The sequence below is a fragment of the Pezoporus occidentalis genome, unplaced genomic scaffold (assembly GCF_034315485.1).
Source record: "Pezoporus occidentalis ecotype Australia unplaced genomic scaffold, CSIRO_AGI_Poc_V1 ctg421, whole genome shotgun sequence".
NCBI lineage: Eukaryota > Metazoa > Chordata > Aves > Psittaciformes > Psittacidae > Pezoporus > Pezoporus occidentalis.
The window spans coordinates 71,535-94,954 of NW_026915749.1; the positions used below are offsets into that span (position 1 = coordinate 71,535).

General features: G+C 48.7%; 1 protein-coding gene across 1 annotated transcript in view; it reads right to left on the reverse strand.

Annotated features, from left to right (window-relative positions):
- Positions 1 to 23,420, reverse strand: part of ELL (elongation factor for RNA polymerase II) — a 47,409-nt gene that overhangs the window by 10,732 nt on the left and 13,257 nt on the right. The window contains exons 2-7 of the mRNA XM_062634332.1: positions 15,148 to 15,195; positions 9,557 to 9,678; positions 9,116 to 9,279; positions 5,965 to 6,218; positions 3,055 to 3,179; positions 95 to 191 (exon numbers count right to left, since the gene is read on the reverse strand). Of these exons, the coding sequence (XP_062490316.1) occupies positions 95 to 191; positions 3,055 to 3,179; positions 5,965 to 6,218; positions 9,116 to 9,279; positions 9,557 to 9,678; positions 15,148 to 15,195 (810 nt within the window). The remainder of the gene's footprint in view (positions 1 to 94; positions 192 to 3,054; positions 3,180 to 5,964; positions 6,219 to 9,115; positions 9,280 to 9,556; positions 9,679 to 15,147; positions 15,196 to 23,420) is intronic.

The window sequence follows — 23,420 nt, forward strand, 5'->3', positions numbered from 1 at the left end:
TAAGGCCAGCAGCCAGCCCCATCGAGAACAGATGGGGCCGGTTGCTTGCTCTGTGCTAAACAGCCCCAGCAACCCTTGCAGAGGGATGACCCACCTGAGGAGGAGAGCTGGAGTTCACGTTGTCCTTGGGTGGGCTCAGGGAAGGTGCTTCTCCTTGAAAACCGCTACTGTTCTGGGGCTGACAGAGTTTCCTGAAAAACACAAGTCCAGGCTCTTCACATCCCCTGCCTGACAAAGCCAACAGATGGTGTTTGGAGTCTTCCTCCAAAGCAAAGAGCCTTTTTGTGGGCCCAGATCCTGACTGCTTGAAGATGCCATGAACACAGCTCGTTCAGGCACTCACAGCTTCGATCTCGGACAAAATCTAGGAAGGAGGAACCACTACAGGAAAATATCCATCAACACTACATGGAATTGCTTGTCTCCCTCTTGCCTTTCTGTGATGGAGGCAACACCTTGGGCTGTGTTGTGGCAGGCAGGGAAGAATCAGGTTGAGTTATTGGACATACAAGGGGATTCCTTACCGAGGAATGGAACTTGGCTTTCTGACAGTTTTACCTCTTTGCTCTTAAGCTGGTGATGGAGTGTATCAGAACAAATGAATTACAACCTTAGCAAAACAGTCCATAGAGAGATTACTGAAACCAGGCACTAACCCCAGTTAAACCTGACTTCACAAGGCCATGAAGAAAGCAAGCACAGTGGAAAGGGACCAAAAGTCCTGTTCAGGTGTTGAGAAGTAAGTTCTTCCACTCATTAGCACCATTAAACCAGCACTTGACAGGAACAGGAGCCCTCTTATAGAAGCAAGCCCCTCTGGCTCCAGGAGGGGCAGGATTCTAACAGGACCTGTTATGGTATTATTGGTCTACTGGGATTTACATTTAGGGCTTCATAATAACACTCTTAAGTTGCACTGTGCAAAACAGTGCTACTCTGGGCTGCATTTGCAATACTGACCAAACAACAGAAACCTCTCGTAGCAAAAAAGGTACAATGAGAGTCACTGTGACCACGCAGCCCCAGACCTGACTGTATTTCCTTGAGCTCGAGCCTTTGGCTATATTGCAGCAGTTTCACCACTGCTCTGCCTTCGGTCGCTTGGTTTCATTTCATCTGGAACCATCTCAACAGCCAGGGATCAACTCAAGGGAAGGCCTTGGAGACTGCGAAAACAGGAAGGGAAGCAGTGATATCCCATGAACACCACAGTGAAAGTGGCTTTGGGGATGTCGTTTGACCAGACTGAGCAACCTTGTCACATCTCCCAGGGCGTTAATGATGGGGGATTTAAAGAGAAGCGAATCGAGACCATTCCTTTCAATCCAGCAGCTCTGTAACAGCCCAGAACTGCTTCACAATGACACTGAGAGGCTGGAGAGCAGAGAGCACCAGCAGAAACCGAGCCAGTTTACCAGAAACACCGTGAGATACGGGTTTAACGTTGGCAGATGTGCTGACTGCTGCAGCCGTTGAACCAGCAAGCAGCAAGTGGACCTGAAAACCAAGAGGCCATTTAACAATTGGCTGGATCCAGGCAACCGCGGCCGCCTCCGCCAGCTACGTAAAGGCTGTGTCTGGGGCTTGTGCCCTTTCCTCTGCGTGTTTTTGATCCTGCCTTCAGCCCTACATGTTTTTTCCATTCTGGAGCCTCATTACCTGCACTGCCTGAGCGGGGCTTTGTTTGCACAGTTGAATACATCCTTTCCAAGGGCTATTTTTAGACGTGTGCATAACTGAATGCCACAATTCTAGAAAAGAAGCAGTAAACATTGCTTTTGACAGGGAGAAATTCACTTTGGTGGAAGCCATAAGGACTGCATGGCACTTAGATGCTTCCTTTTCATTCTAATTCAACATCCAGGCCATGAAATGAGTGATTTCTCTTCAGCACAATAAAGCGCTTTAAGTGCGAGTTTCTGTTGGTTTAACAAAGTCTCATCTCCAAGACAATTGTGCTTTCAGATCATGGAAGCTGTTCAAACAGAGCATGCTCTACTTCAGCTTCACCAAAAGCACAATCAAATGAGTCTCAAAACCAAGTCAAGTCTCTATCTGCATGATAAAACCTGTACCAAGTCAGTACAAACACACTACAAACCCAGAGAGGGAAACGGAACCACTCAGAGCAGCGCTCTCCTTTAGAAAGCTGGGAGATCTGCTCTCTTTCCCTGCTGCCTGCCAGCCAAAAGCTTCCAAGCTTGCAGGCTTCCCTTAAGGAAAAATATCTGTAGAGGAAAAAAATCGTCACTTAACAGACAAATCTATCAACTCACTCTGGTAAAGGCTGCTTTCAGGAAGGAACATGAGAACAGGCATCCCTTGGACAGAGAGGGTTAGGCTGTATGGGCAGCAGGACACCCAGTATGTGTTTAGGGATGTTGTCTCTATAGAGCCACCTCTTGCTTCCTCATGCATCCCTTCCTTCAACCAAGTGTGTTGACTCCTGCCTGCTGACTGTGACACTAACAGCACGTGCAGCACAAGAAACAGGCAGCAAACCAACATCCCAGTAACACAACGGGAATGAAGCAGCAAAGTCTCCAAAGCAAATGGCTCAAGGGGGACACGAGCATCCCCTGGTAAACAGCAGCTGAGGATGGGGGATGTGGCTGCAACGTCTCTCTCCTTGCCTTAGCACCCGTGGCAGTCTGCACAGGAAGCCATGTACAAGAAGATATGGAAAAAGGAATGGAGAGCTTCAGTGGAGACCTGAGCTGGACACATTTGCCTTAATTCATTTATCCCCAGGATTTCAAGGCACCGCTAACTTGAACTGTGATCTCTTTTGTTCCCCATCCGTGTTTTCCCCCTAGTTTTTAGGTTGCCTTTCAGTCATGATACTAGGTTGAGCTGAAGAGTGCATCCACTCTGAGAGTTGAGGTTAGTCAACTTCTACAGCTGCCTGCATGACAGAGAGATTTACCTGATGTTAAACCAAGTCAAACGCTCAACTTACCATCGCTCTGACTTCAGTCACCCCGATTATAGCAACTGACCTGGCCCAGAACTTTCAAGCTCCAGATGCCATTAGAGAGAAGATGGAATAATTACCGAACAAGTATCCTCTTCAGCAACTGCTGATCTCCTTCAGAGTAGCCAGGCCAGTCCTTCTGCACTTCCTTGTATACACAGTCTTTCAGTGTGAAAGTGCTGTCCTTGGCACTCAAATTTGCCACCTGAAACAAAAGGAAGGTGAAAAATGAAGCCTGTTAGGGTTTCATTTTCTCACTTGCTATAACAAAAGAGACCAAGGGTGTAGCAACGCTGCAGCAGCTCACAGTGGCAGAGAACAAGGAGAGGTTTGATACTGCATTTGCTCATTATTTAGATGACTTTATCAAACTGTGCCTGGGCATTGCCCTCGTTTACTGGGAAGCAAGTCCTACCCTCCACAGATTATTCAGCTTGGATAGTCTGGAACAGTCCAACAGCAGTTTATGGAAATACCTGGAAACAAACAACCCCTCCTGGGAACAGGCAGTTCACTTCTCAGCCCTGCCGATAACCCGGCTGCAGCGGTCCATTAGCTGATGCAGGAACTCTTGCGGCAACAGCTTAGTTAACAATTGCCAGAGATAATCTCTCCTGAGCAAGCAGCCAAACGGGGCCAGAAAGGGACTTTCTCAAGCAGCACTGAAGCCAATGCCTTGTCGAAACAGTGCCCCGGGAGCCTGCAGATCCCACCGTGCGGTTCAGTGCACTGGGATCAGCTGCTGGGTTCCACAGAGGAGAACCTTGCCAAGGTACTGCAGGGCAAGAGCAAAACCTGGGATTACCAGTTTAGAAGGCAGGGTTTTACACTGCACCTAAATCCCACTCTGCATCGGCAGCTTCCCGACACTTTCTCCAGCTCTATCACTTGTCATTTCCCTACAAAGCCCTGTGTGGTGCCTGCATGGATTGGAAACACCGCTGGAAGCAGCAGAATGGTATTAGAATGGAAACTACTTGCTAAGAGTTATCCCACTTGGATCAGTCTTTCCACAGCTTGACTGAGAATTCAGCTTCTTGCTACATGGCTGATAAATACAGCATCAGCACAAAGCAAAAGCCCCAGTGAAGCTTCCACAGTCTCAGTGAGCACTGCAGGTGCAGGGCACAGCCTTACAGTGGTGTTTCTAAAGGGATAGGGAGGTGCCAAATGCTGCGCCGGGAGCTGGGCTATCAACTGGGAAACCTGCATTCCAAGCTCCCTGCTTCAGCCGCCCCGTTTGACAACTTGAAACTGGAAGGTGCTGTGCAGATGGGGAAGGATCAGTGCTCTCCTTCACTCGCCCCATCCAGGAGGTGGTTGTGCTATCTATGCTCTACTATCCATGCAGCAGGAAGACTGACAAAAGCAAGGGAGGGAGTGAAAAGCCTTAAATTAACCAAAGAGGCTGTTAATTCTGCTTTTGCTTTAGGGAGGCTATGACCCAATATTCAAACTCCACGAACGGCAGAACTCGCACAGCAAAGCCCTCCTGATAAGCGAAAAATAGAAAGCACTTATCAGTTTACATGACAAACACTTTGTTTTTCCTTTCAGTTCTGTCACCCTTCCAAAACCCCGAGCCAAAATCCAAGCAGCACTGGAGCTGTGTTTTAGAGATCCCAAACATGCCCAAGGGACAGCAGCAAAGCCAGGATCTTTTGCAAAAGCTCTCTGGGAATCTCTCTGGTTCCTGCTGCTGCTCGGCAAGGCCCGGAGCTGGAAACTCCTCACATTCTCCCTGCACAGAGGCTGAGGGCTGCTACCTCCTTGTTTTGCTGCTGTGGGACTGTGCAAGCTCCACCCCAGGCTTCCCAAAAATAGAAACCTTGCAAAATGAGGCAAAAAGGCCAGCAGGAACACAGAGTCCTCTGAGAGATGCAGGAGCACAACGAAACCCACACCTCGACGTATTTAGGCATGCAGCTTTAATGCAGCCTGTAATTTTTAGCTTATCTGTGCCTGCTGGTGGATGGGAGCCCTGGTAGCACTGAAAGGAGATTAAGTTTACGAGCACCACATTTACAGCCAGATCAGCATTGAGCCCAACAGGCTGGACTGCGGGCGCTGCCGAGCTCGTTGCCATGTGCCAGAGCATCACTGAAGGGTCATTATCAGAAACAGCAGTTCCAGTCCCAAAGCTATTTATAGCATTCAAAAGGGTGCTCAGGAGAACACCAGCGCTGCGGGGTGAACAACAGGGGAAGGTGCAAGTTGTGCCAGCCAGAACTCCATTCTCAACGTGAGCTGCCCCGTGCCCTTGGGCAAACTGCTTTCCTTTCAGAAAGGAAAGGAGGTGAAAACCATCCAGCACAGAAGAGGGCAGCTGCAGCACTGAAATAAATCCCCACGATGTGTTTTCCACTGCAAGAGCATTAAAGGTATTTACTGCAATTCCTAAAATGGCACCTTCAACATGACTCAAAGTGTAAAGAACTGATTCAGCTTGGAGACAGCTTTCACACTTGACATACAAATAATATGCTTTGCAAGAAGCTGCATGATCTTCACACCTAACCAGTTGCACTTCTAAGCAGGAAAGGCCTGAACAATCCAAAGAACACGTAAAGCTTTGTGGAGAGGGATGTGGTTTTTCCTTCCCAGAGGAAACATTACGTGATTGAGACAAAACTTGTTCCTTTATGTCCATGTTAATCAAAAGACATAGATTTATAGCTTCTAACAACCCAAACAGCTTGCAGACCCCTCTGTTAGGCCATTCTCACCATGACCAACCCCAAGTGCTCCTCTTAAGCAACTGATCTGGTGCACTGACATCATACAGCTTAGTTGCAGCCACCTAAACCAAGGCGTACACACAAGTACTGTACACACAATTCATGTGAGCTTCTGCTGGTCACAGCCTGCAGAGGAACACCTGCCTGCAGCTCTGAGACAGGCAGGTCATGGTCAGGCTGACACAGAAGGTACCACTGTTCTGAGAAGACGTTTCCCTCTACCTAAAGGGTTGCCTTCATCAGAGTACAAACCTGTTGCAGAAGGTTGTCCAGCAAATCCTTGTCCTGCTGAGAAAGTCCATCCTTCTGCAATCTGAGAATAAGTTCAGGTTTCTTATAAGGCTTTAGTGCCAGTAAGTGCACAACCCTATCTTTGAAGGGTCTCTGAGAAATGGCACTATTGCCTCTCTTTATTGCACTGGCAAGGTTGACTGGCGTTGGGCGCTTCCTGGAGGGAACAGCATCGGAAGCTCCTGGTGCAGGTTTACGCACCTGAACCTTTTTGCCTAAAATGAGATGAGAATAGTGAAGTGCAGCAGTCACCTTGCAAAGGCCAGTGGTCTGTCAACACGTATAGGGAGCTCATTACACCACCTGCAGTGCCAGAAGATGACAACCAAGGACAAACACAACCAGCACACTCCATCCGCTCCGATACGCTGCCGCAACAAGCATCCCCTGAGCTTCATGGTTCACGACAAGCTTGTAACAAGTAAACAGCAGCACCAAGCTCTGCAAACCTGAGTATTATTGGCCACAAGCTTATATAAAGCTCTCTTTGTTTGCCAGCTTTTCATTTATCCCAAGTGCAAGTATCCCCATGCTTAATCTAACCATTTTTTCCCTCCCAATGAGAAGAAAATTCTGCATTATTATGTAGACGAGTTGAAATCTGGAGTGGAAAGAGCAGAGCTGGTGATGGAGCGGGCTCCCTGCTGCTGAGCTCAGCACAAACGCCACTCCAGCAGATGTTTCTGCTTTTAGAACAATAGGAACTTTATGGGGCTGGGTCCACCTCCCTTCCCCCTGCCAAACACAGCCCCATGAATGGGGTCTAACACTGATATATTCAGCGTTAGCCTATTCATTAGTACGCTGTCTGGTCTAATAGAATAACCCCTTCTACAGTGTAGTAACAACTGCTTTGCCCTCTGATACATTCACATACACGTGAGAACACAAAGATGTCTCAAGAGTTCATCTCGAGCCCTCAGAGGCAGCTTCCTCAACTCTCTCCCAAATGTGGTTCTTGGTTTCTGCCAGCATCCTGCAAGGATTCATTTTCCCCCATTCCTATTGAAAAATCAGCTTAAACTAAAGCCCTTCGCCCAAGTCCCACATCACTTGGGAAAACACAAACCAAAGGGGTTTACTATTCTGAACACAGAAACAGGTCTCAAAGCCAGGTTCCTGCTACCAAAGGTGCAACAAGCAGATTAATGAAGAAAATGTGTAGGTTCCAAGGTCTAAACCAGGGACACGCCATCAATAACCCCTCTGGATCAAGCAAGTGACCTTCACTGGGACAAACACCCAGCATTTACGGCTGGAATTTGGGAGGTTTAGGAGCACGGCAGCTCTCCACTGCTAGGAAGCACTTTTCAACTGAGTCATCTGAAGATACTGGTGATTGTGTGCAGTGTTTGTTTTACTGAACTGCAGATTGCACAACTGAGTCCCATTTCCTGCTCCCTGTTACGCACCGCACTGATGCAAGTGAGCACGACCCACCGGCGGCGGGGCTGAGCTAACACAGAGGGAGAACAACAACAGTTCCCACGTTAAACATCCCTGAATTCAGAGATCAAGTGGACTTCACTGCCAGAACTGGGCCAAGATTCATCAGCTTTGCTCTGGCCAGGTCCTGAACAGCAAAAACACACTGGGACATTTCCACTCAAGGAGAGAGCCAAAATGTGCAATGAGAGGAAAAGAGAAAACTCAGTTAAGCCAGAACGTGAAATCTTAACCTATTTATGCATGTGCATATAAACAGATGCAACACACACATTTAGTGTGTATATGAGCACACACATCCCCTGCAGGCATATCAGCTACCTGTTTACACACACACACATACATATATATATTCACCCGTGTTAGTTCCCATCTACACTGTTCTGTTATCTCCAAGTTTCAATGTGTCATATAAATCCTTCCACATCTGAGCTGCCCGGAATGACCCCAGCGAGGTCTCAAGTGCTGAGCTCCATGTTCTGGCAATGTGAGAGCCCAGCCTGCAGGGGAATCAGCCCCTGGGGCTGGCACTGGCACACCAGGTACGTGCGCATCCCAGCAGAGACTGTCCTTGCCCAGGCTCTTCCTTCTTGGAGCAGTGCTCGCCTCCTGGCTGGAACACTGACATCTGCTCTGTGCAGCATGCACTCCACTCCACTGCTTTGTGCATGGCTGTGCCTCCATCTCAGGGCAGGAGATGGCTTAGCAAGAGGATTTCTAAATCTGAAGTTTTGCTCTGTCTCTCTGGGAAGCAATTTGTGTTGAGCATCTTCTCCCTCACGAGCCCAACAACTCCATCCACTTACTGTAATGTTCTCAGAGAGAAAGCTAAACAAAATCATCTTCTGGTCTACAGGAAATCGATGCATTTCCTTCCTGATTACTATCTGATTTCTCAGCTTTGAGCACTTGGCGGATAAAACAATGAGTCAGGGTCAGCTCTACATTTTGCAACTCACTGTTCTCATCACAGACATGCTCTAAGAGACTGGCTACAGATCCCATGGGCTGCAGGAGAAACAGCTGGCTCACAACACACCAGCCTGAAATTCTGCTTCCTGCTTAGTATTTATGCCCTAAATATTTGAGAAGACTGAGCTTAAGCAGGGACTTGAGCTCAAGCTTAAGTCTGTGCAGGCTCCTTCTGGAATGCACTGATACTTGCCACAGTTTTATTCCCTCCCCTAACACTCTCCTGTTGTTGTCACACTAAGATGGTTGTTTAAGGCTGCAGTGAGCAGCACTGCTTTAATCTGTTTTTCAACACAAGGGCACTGTATCTGCATCCTAGATGTCGCATCCTACGGCCTCAAGTGCAGGCACAGCCCAGATGTGTGACAACAGTGGCACATTGCAGCTGACTTTTCTAGGAGCACAGATGCTTCTGGTGGATCAGCAGTGTGTTCTCAGCATCAGATAGGACAGATAGGAAGCAACACCAGAGAACGACATGAATGCACACAGACAACCCTCCGAGGCCACACACAAACACCACCACACACGCTCCAGGGTGAAGATGGAAGCCATGGAAGTCACAATCCAAGCAGAAGGGCACCCTAATAAATCACTTCCCATTAGGAACTACTAAAGACTTCCATGGTCACGCAAAGGTCAGCATTTGACTTCAGAAGCTGGTGAGGACACCCCAAGCCCAGGCGCTCCTTACCTACGTATCTCCCCCCAGGTTTGATGACTATAGCGCTCCGGCTGCGAGTCTCCTCTTCTGCCTGTGCCATGCTTTGCCTTGCTTTCTGGTAGGAATCGTCAGTAGCACACACAGTGATTTTATCCTGTATGCTTCCAAGGCAATCCAAATGGATATTGCCATTGCTGTAAAAGAAAGGCAATGGAAAAGACACTCCCAACACTGCAAATGGGAACATCTTTGTCATGGGTGACTAATGGAGGTTGTGTTAAATACAGAAGAGGGCAGAAAGAAGCTGAGAAGTGAACAGATTCTTCTGCGAGTGCCTCCTTACCCCAAATCCACAGAAACACATTAAAAAGACAGAACAGGTACTCAGTTTGGTTCAGGTCTGATGGGGAAAAGATTCTACAGGAGAGAAGGTAAACCCAAGGCTGGGTTTTCTCTTGATGTCCCACTCACCTAGATACATACTGCTGGATGCAGTCAAAGCTTCCCTGCGGGCTGTCCTTGCCAATATTGGAGAGATAGAATGTGAAGGTCCGCACTTCCGTAGGGCGATCCGGCCTCGGGATCGTGATGTGCTGTTTGGAAGGAGAGAAATACCGGTCACTTGGGCAGCCCACAGTACCACAGATCCAACTGTCCTGCTGTCACTATGCTTTTAGCTGTTTGGCAACACGCTACGAGCGTGGGGACTGCTGCCCCGAGCAAGAAGCTACAAGGATTCAACTTTGCAAAACCCTATGCCCATAAAAGATAGGGTAAGGGGTAGACAGCTGTAGAGAACAGCTAAAAAGACTGCTCTGTCTGGAAGAGAACAGAGACCCAAGCTGGCAGCTTGCTGCTTTTCAAAGTGGAGCCCACAGTAACCTTGTTCTAAGAATGTGACCCAATTCTATTGATTCTGGCTCAAAACAGACTCGCTACCAGTGTTTATATTCAACTTCAAGCACTTGAGGCATGCTCCTTTCGAATGAGTGATGCAGCACACACCAGGTGACCAGGTAACATGCTCATTCTAATTCCATCATGAGAGCTCCTGGCTCCCAGCAGAGCGTGCCACTGCTGCTGCATTCAATAGTTCATCAAGCAGTAAGTGTGCTCCACAGACACTGCGCTGCTGCTCATTCCTTGTTCCAAAGGGAAGCAAACTGTTTCCCTCTGCACTCGAGAGAGCCAACAGCAATCTCAGCAGCCGAGCTCTGCTATCACATCAATACTGGATAATGAAGATGGCTTCCAGAAAACGAGGCAGAAAGAACATCAGCTTCAACCTATTTTAGGCTCTGCTCTACCACACACATTTATATTTACCCAGATGGCCACATATATGCACAAAATATATACGCCTAGCAAACCAACCCGTGGCATCCCCGTATGACTGTGCTCCATAAAAGAAGACTACTGGTGCAGAAGGGCTTCTAGGTGGTTTCCTTATGCCCTCAGCTGCCTGCAGCAGCCTGGAAGCCCAGAGCATCCGAGCCACTTGGCTAAACCACAGCGATGCTTTCAGAAACGTCAAGAAGCGCTTGTGTGACCTGCGCTGAGCCGAGCCCTTTTCCACGTCCCCTCCCTGCAGACCGGCCTCAAACCAGGCTTCCCATGGAGACAGGAGCAGAAATTATCCCCCACACAGGCCCAAAATACTCGGAGCAGATTTGGTGGCCATCAGGGAAGGACTCGGAGCCCTGTTATCAACGCGGCCAAACGCGCGCCACAGCCTCGAGCCCTTAATCTGTCCCTGCACCCTCTGCCCCCACCCAGCCACGACAAGCAAGATGCTCTTGTGCTTTAGGGAACATGTGGCAGGGCAGAGGGATGTGAAGAGCAGATTGTGGGGCTTTCACAGCCAGCACCATTCACCCAGTGGTTAACTGAGAAGGTGAATTCATCCTGCTTCGAGGGAGTTGTGATCACACCAGGGGTTTGCCAAATAAAACCTGGAGGATGCAACCAAATCATATATTCACATAAAGTAACTGCCCTCTGGTTCCTGATTTACTGCTGTGAAAAGCAGCTGCTCCCAGAGCCCTGATCTAGGCATTTCTGTGGAGTTTCTGCAGCTTCTTCAAGGGATGTAAAATAAGACAGAAGTGAGAGCATCACAGAACGGTTTGGGTTGGAAGGGACCTTAAAGCTCCTCCAGCTCCAACCCCTGCCACGGGCAGGGACCCCTTCCCCTCGAGCAGCTTGCTCCAAGCCCCTGTGTCCAACCTGGCCTTGAACACTGCCAGGGATGGGGCAGCCACAGCTTCTCTGGGCACCCTGTGCCAGCGCCTCAGCACCCTCACAGGGAAGAGCTTCTGCCTAAGAGCTCATCTCAGTCTCCCCTCCGTCAGCCACGTCAGTGTTAACGCTGCTCGCTGCAGTACTGGAAAGCCTCCTGTGTGCAAACTGGCCGTTATCTAGGAATTATTTTTAGCTGAAACAGAAGGTTTCTCAAGCCACCAAAGCAGCGTGGTAACTGCTTTCAGGGAGCCCTAATTCTGGTGCAGAGCATTACACCAGTAACCATAGACACTTAAAAATAGCTCCGTACAGATGTGACTTCTGGTTTTCTTCTCTCAAGCAATATTCATCTGTGCACAGCTCATTCTGAAGGGCAATTTCCTCTTCCTCTATCCATACCAGCACAAGTTCACCCCACAAAATGGGGGAAAACGTCAGATTTTGCAATCACGTCACGTTAAGGTGTTTTGTTCTTAACTCCTATTTAAGAGCTGCATGAACATACATGTATTTGGCACCTGAAGGTTTTTTTTAGCCCCAGTTCAGTTCTTTCCCTTCTCTCTCCATCTCAGCTCCCCTCTCCCAATAAGCACCTGTAAATTTGACCCAACCCAAGCTCAAATTCAGCAAGTGCTTTACTGAAACATAAGCACCTCTAGCCTTTCTTGCATGGTCACAAGCACCATCTACCACTGCTGGTAACGCTTGGGTGCCTCAACTCTTACGTTCTCATTTGCATGCATGTTGAGACGAGCCAAATGCTCCAGACTGCATTAAACTGAATAGAACTATCCAAGAAAACCCAGCCCACGATGACACACGAACAAGCAGGTGCTGCTCTTAAGGCCTATCGGGCGAGTCCCACTTGAGCAGCTCAAAGCAGAGCAACACTTTGCTAATTCCAACCCCATTCCTACTGTTGAAATGCTGATTGTTGCACAGATTATTGTGCTCAATGGAAGTCATGAATGAGACCAGCAGTGAAGAAATGATCACAAGGCACAGCTCATTCACCGTCCCTAGCTGAGAAACTCCCGCCAGCCTCCACCCAGGCCAGGATCCATGCAGGAGACCAGGATCCAAGCACTGAAACAGCTTTTTTTGGGGGGTAGAGCCACCAACATGCTCCTCTGGCCAAGCTGCCAAACTCCCTGACCTGCTGTTTTGTTCCCAAGCAATTCCTTTCCCTGGTTAACTGAGTATTAAGCTGTGTCTTAGAAGCTGAGAGCATCCTCGACAGCGTTCCTCAGACAAGCACTGGGAACAGGTAAAAAAAGACATGGACACAGTAATTTAAAGGCTTCTAGAGAATTAAATTCAGCAGGAGTTTGCTTTAAACTCTGATTTTATGTCCTGCCTCCCCTACTCATGAAGTGCTTTAAGTTTTCCCTCCTTGCAAGGGGCATATTTACACAGAATAGTCCCACTATTGAAATCTCCTATCACTGGCCACTGCTTGAAGTCACACGCTGCCATTTGTGCTACACACAAAACCTACCACCCCCCAGAATTAATGGGAAATATCCATAGCAATATTTCTTAGGAAGCAAAGCAGGAAGGCAACAAATCGGGGAATTAAGGTAGAGCAGAAGCAAGTGTATTCCAAAAACAAGCAACTAAACAAATGTCTTTTAATGTCATCATCTGCATCCGAGACCTTGCTAGATCCCTGACATTACCTTTCCAGTCCCATTGCTGGGGGCTCACTGGAGAGCATGTAAATCCCCAGTGCTAATTCCTCAAAGCAGGGCACAATCCTGACCGATGCGAGCACCACACTTCAACCCAGATGGTTTTGAGCTGCAGCTTCTTGTCGTACCCATTAAATTAACACTAACAGGACAAAGATCTCTTTCCGTCTGCCCCTGTTGAGCTGGAGCTCACTTTCCTCAAAGCTCTACCTTTGCCCTTTACTCAACAGTGCAATTAATGAAAGAGCTGAGGATGAGGCAAGCAGAGGTCAGCTTCAGCTGCCAGCATCCTCCTTCACCCCTGATGCTCTGTAAATGGCACATGGGATGTTCCCCCTGGACTGGAACCACCAGTGACCAGAACACGTTTCTCTGGCAGTGAAGGGCTCAAATACAATTCAGTGCATTCAACAGATTTGGATTTTGTTTGCTTTGTTTTTAATAAAGTAACTGCATCATTTCAAAATGTTTTTCATTCTCCTGAGGAACAGCATCATTTTAAACAGGGTTTCTTTGGGTTAACCTGAACCCCTGGATCTCAGCTCTGTGTGAACCCCACTGCGCGGGGCACGCCGGGGCTGAGGCACGGCAGTGTTTTAAGCTGTTCTGATTCATTCCCCTACATTTCCTTCCAGGAGGAAGATTAAGCAAGAGAAGAGGCATTTCTCGAACTGAAGCAGTTTGACAGGAAGAGTTGGATGCAGATCCTCACAAGGTGCTCTACAAAGGGAAAGGGAAGCATTTGCAGCCTTTGCAGCTGCTTCATTACAGGCAGAGCTGTTTGCTCATCTAATAACAACAAATCACACAGCCTTAAAGGTTTCTCTTGTCACTCGCTTCTCATTTTGCCCAAGTGCAGTTGCAGATTTTAATCTAAGCTTTCCTGCTGAGCTCTCTGGGAAGTTTCATTGTCAACAAAGTAAAAGAAACCTGGAAACTGCTCCTTGCTTTATTTCCCAGGACAAGAAAGTTTGGATTTTTCTTCTTAACTTACAATAACAATCATGTCTTTCCTGCTCGGTTTTGTTAGAATGCAAAGTACTATTAGTGAGACCAATACCCCAAGGTAAAATATGGGCAAGGACAAATGTGCTAGACTTTAGTGCTTACTTAATTCAAGCCTTCTTGAAAGGTTTATTGCACCACTATAATAAATTCAGGAGTTATTTACAGCTGAGTTCAGATTCCTTAGAACAAAACAATCACCTTCTTTACCCCAGACTGGTTTGGGTTGGAAGGGACCTTAAAGTTCCTCCAGCTCCAACCCCTGCCACTGGAGCAGCTTGCTCCAAGCCCCTGTGTCCAACCTGGCCTTGAACACTGCCAGGGATGGGGCAGTCACAGCTTCTCTGGGCACCCTGTGCCAGCGCCTCAGCACCCTCCCAGGGAAGAGCTTCTGCCTAAGAGCTCATCTCAGTCTCCCCTCTGGCAGGTTAAAGCCATTCCCCCTGGCCTGTCCTTGCAGGCCCTTGTCCAAAGCCCCTCTCCAGGTTTCTCATGCAGAGCACTAAAGGTAGACACGCACCTTTTGTAGCTAAAAGGTGTATAAATGACATTTTAAAGTTCACTAAGGAGTTGTGTTACTTTACCAGTTAAATCTCAGTGTTGTCACTGACTGGTATGACGCTTTCAAGCATAAATAATCTCAGAGGAGTTCAATCATTGGCACAGAAGTTAGAGAAATAAAACTCCTCAAGATACAATACTTGTGGTACTCACAGACATGGCACGGGTGGTTAGATGTATGTACTGCAATAAAGCTTCACTCAGAGTAGCCTCCAAGCACTGCTGGCAGTAACTGGTACCCATGAAGTCTTGCACTAGGAGGCATGGCCTTTCCTCTGCACAATGGGGTTTCCATGGATTGCTGCACCCATCACAGTGCTGCCACCAGCAAACTCTCTTTGCTCTTACCCAACAGCATGGCCTTATAGAACCAGAATTCCACCACCAGCAATGCGGGTGCTGCTGCTGTGATGGATGTAGCAAGGTGAGAAAACAACTGTGCATCTCTCCCTCTCAGAAAGCAGAGCATTGCTCTGTGAACAGGGCCAGGGCAGACACACAGAACACACACCTTACTTGGATTAATGGTGAAGAACTTTCCAAGCAACCCACACATGAACTTACCCCTTGGCTTCCTTGAAACTGGATTACTGGTTTTGATGTCACAGCATCCTATAAAAACAAGTGGGAAAAAAAAGAAGACATTACCTTAGAGAAAGTTAAAGCTCCAACATCTGCTGCCAAAACCCACTCACTGCAGTTGTCACCTGCGCTTTTTACGTGCCTGTTTTTAATGGAAAAAGCTTTGGGGAAGTATATTCCAAGCAAAAAAAAACACCAAAAAATGCTGAAACAGTGATTTGGACCTAGAAAAAAGGATAAACCTGTAACATCCCCAATGGTCCCTCCTGTCAGCTCTGAGATGACACCTGATGGGCAACACCAAGTTCCCTCCTGCTCCACCTTTCCGGCAGGGAGCAGCTCAGCTGTGTAAGCTGCGAGTTAAACAGTGGATATTTGAGGGGAAATCTGTTCCAGCTGTAGGGCCGAGGAGCCTTTCAGCATGTTTTTTTTCCAGCAGAAAGCTGGCAGTCCATTGCAAAAGCAAACTGCAGCTTCATTGCAAAATCCTGCTGCTCCCTTGCCCATTTCAACCGTCGGCCTCTCCCTCCATCCTCACAGACTCCTGCAAGCTCCAAACCCCCTTGAATCCACTAAGGTTTTACTTCTTGTATTCCAGGTGGATTGTGGCTGCGTTGGGTTTATTTCCTAAAGTCACATAAACCATTCCGAGGCACGCTAAGAGACACCCTCCTGCAGCACAAGGAAATGCTCCACCGGGTGGGAAAACTGAGCATGGATCCCACTGGGAAGCCTCCCAAAGGGCCAGAAGAATTGATGAGTAGGTTGAAACGTCATTGAGAAGTGACTGTGTTGCCACATCTACAGGAGAGACTTTTCAATAGGGAAAAACACCAAGAAGGGCTGAGGAGACAAAGTCCATTGTCCTTTTCCTATCGTATATCCTGACATGAGAAAGCATCACACCAGCTCCCATAGGATTAGAGAAACACATTTGGCAGCCCAAGAGTTAATGGCTTGCAAGCCCATTGAGTTTATCATCTCTCATAAAATCCCTTTCAAGGATCTAAGCCACGACACGCTGACATGAACAAAGAAAGAAATACATTTCCTAGCAGGAAAACATCCGTGGAGCCCAGATGAGTAAGCTCATACCGAGACACAGGCTTCAGAGCCTTTTCAGAGCCCATCCAATGCGATTTAACAGCTCTGCCTCACACCCTAAATAGTTACTAGATATTTATGGCAGTGAGTAAAGCAAGAATATGCTTGAAGGCAACAGCACCCGCTCTGTGCTGTACAGCGAGTTTTATAGACCCGAAACAACCTTTATAAAGAAACAATAAACAACATCTTGCTCTTCGTACAGAGATGCCTGGATTCCTGGAGTGCCACGACACCGCATACCACAGCGCGCTGTTCAGAGCCAGCGCTGCGCTCACGGTGTCAGCGCGCGCTGCGCGGCACGGCCAGCAATCCACATGAACATACCGGAGCAAAGAGGCATTTGAAACAGCGAAAGAATGGGGATTTGGAAGAGGAAAACTCCACAAAACTCCACGGGGATCTTGTCCAGCTCATTACAGATCTGGGAGGTGCTGCAGTTCCAGCTGGGAAATGACTTCAGTGTAATAAGAGGGTAACACAGAGCACAGCAAGGGGAGTAGCGAGGTGATAACAGCACACGAGTACAGGCTTTAGCCACAGAACCCATCAATTCCCTGATCACAGACAGAATAGCTCAAAGGTAAATGTGCAAGCTCCAACTTCAACGTGAATTCAGTGGCAAACTTGAGCTTTATCTCCTTGAACCTCCAAAATATTCCTAGGCTCCCGAGCTATCAGTGCTTGGGGACCGCTGGGATTGGTGACCTGCTCCATAGGAACAGCATCACTCCCACCATGATCCACAGAAGGGATCCCAGGGAATAGCTGGATGCTGGAGAGTTGTTGCACTGTCTGAATTTCCACTTTTAGGGAGAGGAGAGGAAGGCTCTTGGCTCCTCGGCAACACCACCTTGTACCTGCACAGGCATTGCTTCCCTTCTGCTCATGCCTGATGCCTTGGCTACCGGTTGGTTGACAATGCTGATGGAAGAGGAAACATGCAAGACCCAAACCCAATTCAGGATGTGATTTGATGAACAAGGGTTCAGTGCATCTTTGGTAAATCAAGGCTGCTGCTGAAACCTCTCCCCTGTGTTCAACTAAGGCAGATCTGAGCAGCGGGGCCACCTGCACAGCCCCACCAGCCTCCAGCTAACACATCCCAGCTCTATTCCTCCACGAGACTCTCTGTATTGAAGAACAGCTCCTGGGAGCAGCTGAGGATAAAGACAAACCGAACAGTTCAAGTGTTCTGAACAAGCTGCTGGCAGGGCAGCAGGCACCAGATGTTCACCTCTGTGCTTAACACACTCATCCATCACAGTGACAGTGATGCTGGAGAGGTCCAAGCAGCGTGGGACCAGAGACACGCCACTGCCATGCAGGAATAAAGAACTCCTCAGTGCTGTGCATACCAGGAGCAAGCAAAGCCCCCCTGAACACACCTGATACACACAGGTTATCCCTGCTGGGTGCTCACTGCCACCTCCTGACGCAGGACTGAGGGGCTGGCAAATCCCTGCCACGACTCTGCCACCTCCTGCAGTGGATCTGCAAGAAAAGAGCATCGAGGCTTCCTCCCACCTCACTGCAAGAGAGCATGAACAGACTGGGGAGCCCTTCCTGCACTGCCACTGCTCCAAAGCTCCACAGGAGTAACTGCCAAAGGCACATCCACGCCGCAGATGTGCGGCTGCACTCGTGTGGAGATCTACCTAAAAGTCAATTGCCAGCCTCAGCATCATTACCTGCCCCTCAGACAGGGCCTGAATAGACTCTGGTTATGTCCAGTGATAACCCAGCACTCTTCTCCATAAAACTTCATTTATGTGCTCTCTGGAAGGAGCATTTCCCTGCTTCTGTGCCCAGTTCAGTGCCTGCCCCAGCTCCTGCTGGACTCTTTGGGCACACGAGCCTTCACACAAAGCTCCGGCTCCGGGATGCCAACTGGAATCAAAGCGCACAGACCCAGCACCAGATACCGTAACGTTACTGCAGAAGTCATGAGATCAAACCAAAAAGCCACTCATGCCCACAGCTCCCACAAACCCATTTGGCTTTTATTAGCATGGTGTTACGCTCATCAGCCTGGAGCTTCCCATGCTAGAGGGGAGCTTGTAACCCTTGCCATGGGCTCCAAGAGGCGGTGGCAATGCACAAACAGCTCTTCACGCTGAAATACTCCACATGTGGCACATGGAAGCCTGAGTAAAGAGCAGGAGAAACAAGAAAGTGTTGACAAAACACCCAAGAATTGAACGGATTTCATTAGTTTTGCATTATTAGGTATGAGCAAAGCTGACCTGAGGTTTTAAAAACCTATAGTGGAAAAGCTGGATGGGATCCCTCTGCAGAGGAGCAGGAATGCCATTTGAAATCCTGAGGTCAAGTAAGCAGTTGGAAACATCCCCGTTTCTTCAGGGAAACACAGAGCATTCAGGAAAATGTTGTTTCGAGAAGCCCTGTTCTGCATTTACTGGAATTTATACTGGAGGCAGTGTCCTATGGAAAATATTTGTCTATACATAGGCTTTGCCTGGGGTTTTGACTGGTGTATTTGCCTGTTTTCTTGACTGCTAAAGAGTCCAAACGTGGAGCAGAGCAAATGAAAGCTTCCCCTTATTTCTGTGGGAACAAGGGAATGATTTCCAGAATGTAACACTTAAAATTAGTAGCAAGAATTCCAATAAATATACATAGAAACCATCAAATCCTGCTGCCCCCCCCCCCCCTTGGCACGAGCAGGGCACTTTGGACACTCACGTGCAGTCCCAGCTGGGTAAAGCTGCTGCAGCTCAGAAACCAGATGCAAAACTGAGGACAAACAGAACTCATTTCAAATCCATACATCTCAGACTCGCCCAAACCCAAAGTTCCTCTTTACGGCTTTGGTTATGACTGGTTCATGTTTCTGGTGCCCACGCAGCGGGGTCCAAATGTAGGCAAACTCCCTCCCCTGCTTCCTCCAGCTTCGCAGCACAACTGGGCAAAGGCTGACAAGGAAAGGGTTAGATCCCAATCCGGGAGGATGCTTGGTTTGAGCAGACCTGGCTGCAGACCTGAGCAGAGCTTCAGGGTTTCATTTAGTTTTAAATACACCACCTACATCCTGCAATGTCCAACAGAGCAAACCCAAAGCAAGTATATCCAGTGCATCGTTGTGACAGGCACGCAAGAGACGCCTCCGAGTCCCAAAGTTCATTAGTAGTAAGATATATAAACCCCAGGGGAAACAAATACCTTTGAATATAGCCACAACTTCCAGGGCCTGTGTGTGAAGCTTCCTGGCAGTCATTAGCCAAAGCTGGCCCAGGAGAGAAGCACTGTGCGTTAGGTAGAGACAAAAAGACTTCTCCCAAGACATTCCATTCTTTCAAGGCCTGCATTTGCCTCCCACCAGAAACACAGCAGTAAGAAGCCTCCTGCATATTCTTTTTCATGTCACATCTATTACTTATGGAATCAAACCACTGTCTGCCTGCAACACAACTTCCATCTGCAACTGAAGGCCTCCCAACAAGCTCTTTTGATGCTGAGGACACAGACTGAGACGGAGCGAGCCTGCTGAGACCTGACAATTACAGTTTTGCCATTCAAACACAACACTGTCAGGGAGGGAGCCTTGGAAAGGCCACGTAAATCCACAGCTACTGAAGCAAAGTAGCTTTCGACTCAAGAGAGATGCCAGCAGCCACAGGGACAAGGGGCAGGAACGTCTGCTCCTCAGTCGACATCACCCTGGTTGTGACTTCCATGAGCAAAGAACAAAACCACCTCTTTCTGAACCCACCACTCTTCTACCCCATTTCCCCTCCTCAGCATTGAAAACAAGCATTTATGTGGGGCAGAAGCACAAATCGTTCTTTAGAAGGTGCTTTTGATGAAGGTTTAGGAGCTGGAGACTTCCCAATGACTCTGGGAACTGGCTTATCGCTTTCCTAATACACATTAATGGCTGCAGATTGTCACTGCAGCATTAAAGCACCTACAACTCCCAGGCAGAACACAGAGCAAGCAGCAATAAAATGCTCAAGAGCTCTTAATGTCAGCCAGAAAGGCCAAGCTGTGCATTTGAAAGTGTTTAATTGCTAAGCTGCAAAATACACATTGGCTTCCCTGGTGCTAACTGCATCATAGGAAGCGCCTACTCCAGCACAAAAGCAGCTTCCTCGGGAGTTCACCTTTCCAGGCTCAAAATGCAGCAATTCCTGATAAAACAGGAAAGAAGTGTTACTAAAAACGTCAGCTAAACCCCCCAAAACCTCCTGTCATTACTGAAAGTGTGGCTGAGTTACAGGACTTCAGCATTCACTGGAAGCAGTGTGAGCAGAGCATCACAACAGCATCTGAGCATCAAACATACTGTCCCACTTGAGACACCCTGGGTGGAAACGCGGAGTAAAACACACGAGTAAGTTAAAGAAATGGAACAACCCCCCAAAACACAAGTGTAGAATAATCAGAAAGCTTTGTGCCCGCGATGTAAAGCAGAGCCTCGGTCCCAGCATGGCCAACAGCTTGTATCAGCAAAGCAGAAAGCAATTAAAGTCCCCTGTCATCAAGATGCCACCCCACAGGCCCGAGAGCTGAGCTGGCCATGGAGCCCGTTCTCTCACGCATGCCTGGACCTCCTGAGCTCAAAAGAGCCTCCTGAGTAAAACCCAATGCATCTATCAATCGGTCTCTTCGCTGTAGGATTCATTTGGAAACTTTAAACTGCAAGAACCGAGCCCCAGGCAGCGACACAGGGCAGGGAGGAACCCTTCCTGCCCAGCACTGTGGGACACAGGCCAGGGAGCTTTCTGTAAAGAACTAGGGGACAGGAGAGAGAAATAGCACCTATGGGAGCAAACTGGCTCCCCAGCACTCAAGGGAGCAGAGGCTGACCTGAGGGTTGGGCACAAACCACCCAGCTCCTCAAACCCATCCTTCTCCTTCCCTTGTCCCAGGTACGAAGCTCCCTCCACAGCACTGAACAACCCACGCAGAGCTCACCCCCATCGTGTCTGACACCAAGGGCAGCTGAAGTTTTATGCTCCAGCCCAGTGAAATCTGCTTGTTTCATCTTGGTAACATCAAGTCCAACTTCCCGGCCGTGCTTCAAAGGAGTCTTTGCTTCCCAGCGCAGAACTAAAGGATGGGGGTTTGCTGATCCTGGCTTTGCAAAAAGAAACCTTTAAGCCTCCAAAGCACAGGTACCTCTGACACAAAGCACGCTGCTCTGATCCCCCCTAGCACCAGACCACCCGTCCCGTGAAGGTGGCTCTGGGGAAGGAGCTCCTGCTCACTGCATAGGCTGAAAACTCCCAGGACAAACCACACGCTGCTTCCATCATCAGGCCAAGGTGTTTGGCCAGCACGAGGCACAGTAGTTTTCCACTGGGAAGGGAAGCCACACAGATGCCTTTTAGGCAAAGCCTTTCAGGAAGAAAATTAAAGGGATGCTCAATTCCTTGGAGGAATAATTAAGGTACTGTGACTTGGTACAGAGTCGCTGTAGAGCAGGAGACCTTGGCTGGCCATAGGAGAACCTGGCTACAGCAGAGCAGCACCAACTCCTCCCCAGGAGCAGGAACCACCAAACGACTTGTTGCAATCCCTGTATCTCCATGGCAATACAAACGCAGTAATGGAGTAACTCCCTCTCCTGAGCACCAAGATGGATACAGAATTGATCTGTGGTAAGTATGAACACACACACATGATCAGAAATGGCCACAAATGATGTTGCAAGGATGCAGTGGTCTGCCCCCAAAGAAAATACAGCCTTTGCTTTTGTAGACAACAAACCTGGGACTTCAGAGGACACGGAAGAGTTATATCTACCTGTCAGCAGCAAAGGGCTCACCTGTTAGGGGACAGGTTACTGCAGAGAGAGACACTGCAAAGAGAACAAGCTCTGGGGACAGATACAGCCATAGCCTAGCTCATTTTAAGAGCCACACACTTCTAAATACAGAGTGGTCTGTGTTGGAAGGGACCTTAAAGCTCCTCCAGCTCCAACAACTGCCACGGGCAGGGACCCCTTCCACTGGAGCAGCTTGCTCCAAGCCCCTGTGTCCAACCTGGCCTTGAACAGTGCCAGGGATGGGGCACTGCAGACTCCCAATGGCCTGCCGGTGACTGGATCCCACCTTTGCTACTTCCAGGACTCCCAGCTCAGGTCGATGCCATGGGTACCAGGTGGCTGCAGGTCTCCACCTGGCCAGAGCTGGAAACCAGCCCAAATCCACACCACAACGGGAGGTGATTTGTAGCCTGGGGTCAAAGGGAGCATGCATTGGGAGAAACAGGAGAAGAGAAAGGTGGGTCTGTGGCATCACGGCCCCTGGCTCCCAATTAATCCACCACAGGTACACATCTTCAGCACTGATGCAGAAGCCTCATTTGGGAATCCAGGTTTGGAGCCTCTGAGCACGTTTCCCAGTGGAACAGCACTCTTTTCTTATGCTGTGTTTTTCATCTCTGCTTTTCCAGGGAGCTGAGGGAGACCCACTCATTAAATCCAGCAAGAGAAGCAGTAACCAGAAAGTCTCCGCTCTTTGTGCCCGACACCAGACTGCCACGAGCGCTTAAAGGATGATTATGTGCAGTTTGATCCCACCAACTTCCCTATTACCAAGGCAGGGCTACTCAGTGGGGTTTGTGTCAGGAAATAACTCCCATGACTTCCAAAGGCTTGGGAAGGAAAGGCTTTTTTTGGAGAAAGAAAACCCTTCACATCCCCGTGCAGCTTTCAGTATCCAGTACAACTGCTCGTAGTCTGGTCATCAATTAGGAAGCACTAGGAGCTCAGAAACCACTGTGCCCCTTGTCAGTGCAGTAACACAGGAGGTTTCCTTCCCTCCTCAGTGTTTCAACACAATTCTCTCACCTCTCTGAAAAGGAAGTTTCATTTGGGGTTCCTGGTGGTCCCAAAAGGCTGTTCCAGACCCTCACTGAAACCCAGAGTCAGGAGCCCTCACACCTATTGAGTTTCATCAGTCACCACTGCATGCCTGAATCAAAACTGTCCACTCAGACCCCCTTACCTTTATCTCAGGCCCTTGTCCTGCTCTCCCCAAGACAGAGTTCAAGTCCCTCTTCCCCACAGGCATGCTGGGAAGCAGCACAATTGCACACAAACAGCTATTTTTACCACCTTTTTCCTGAAGGGACTTTTGCTTCTGGAACTCAGACTAAAAGCAATGGAAGGTAAATCCGGGAAA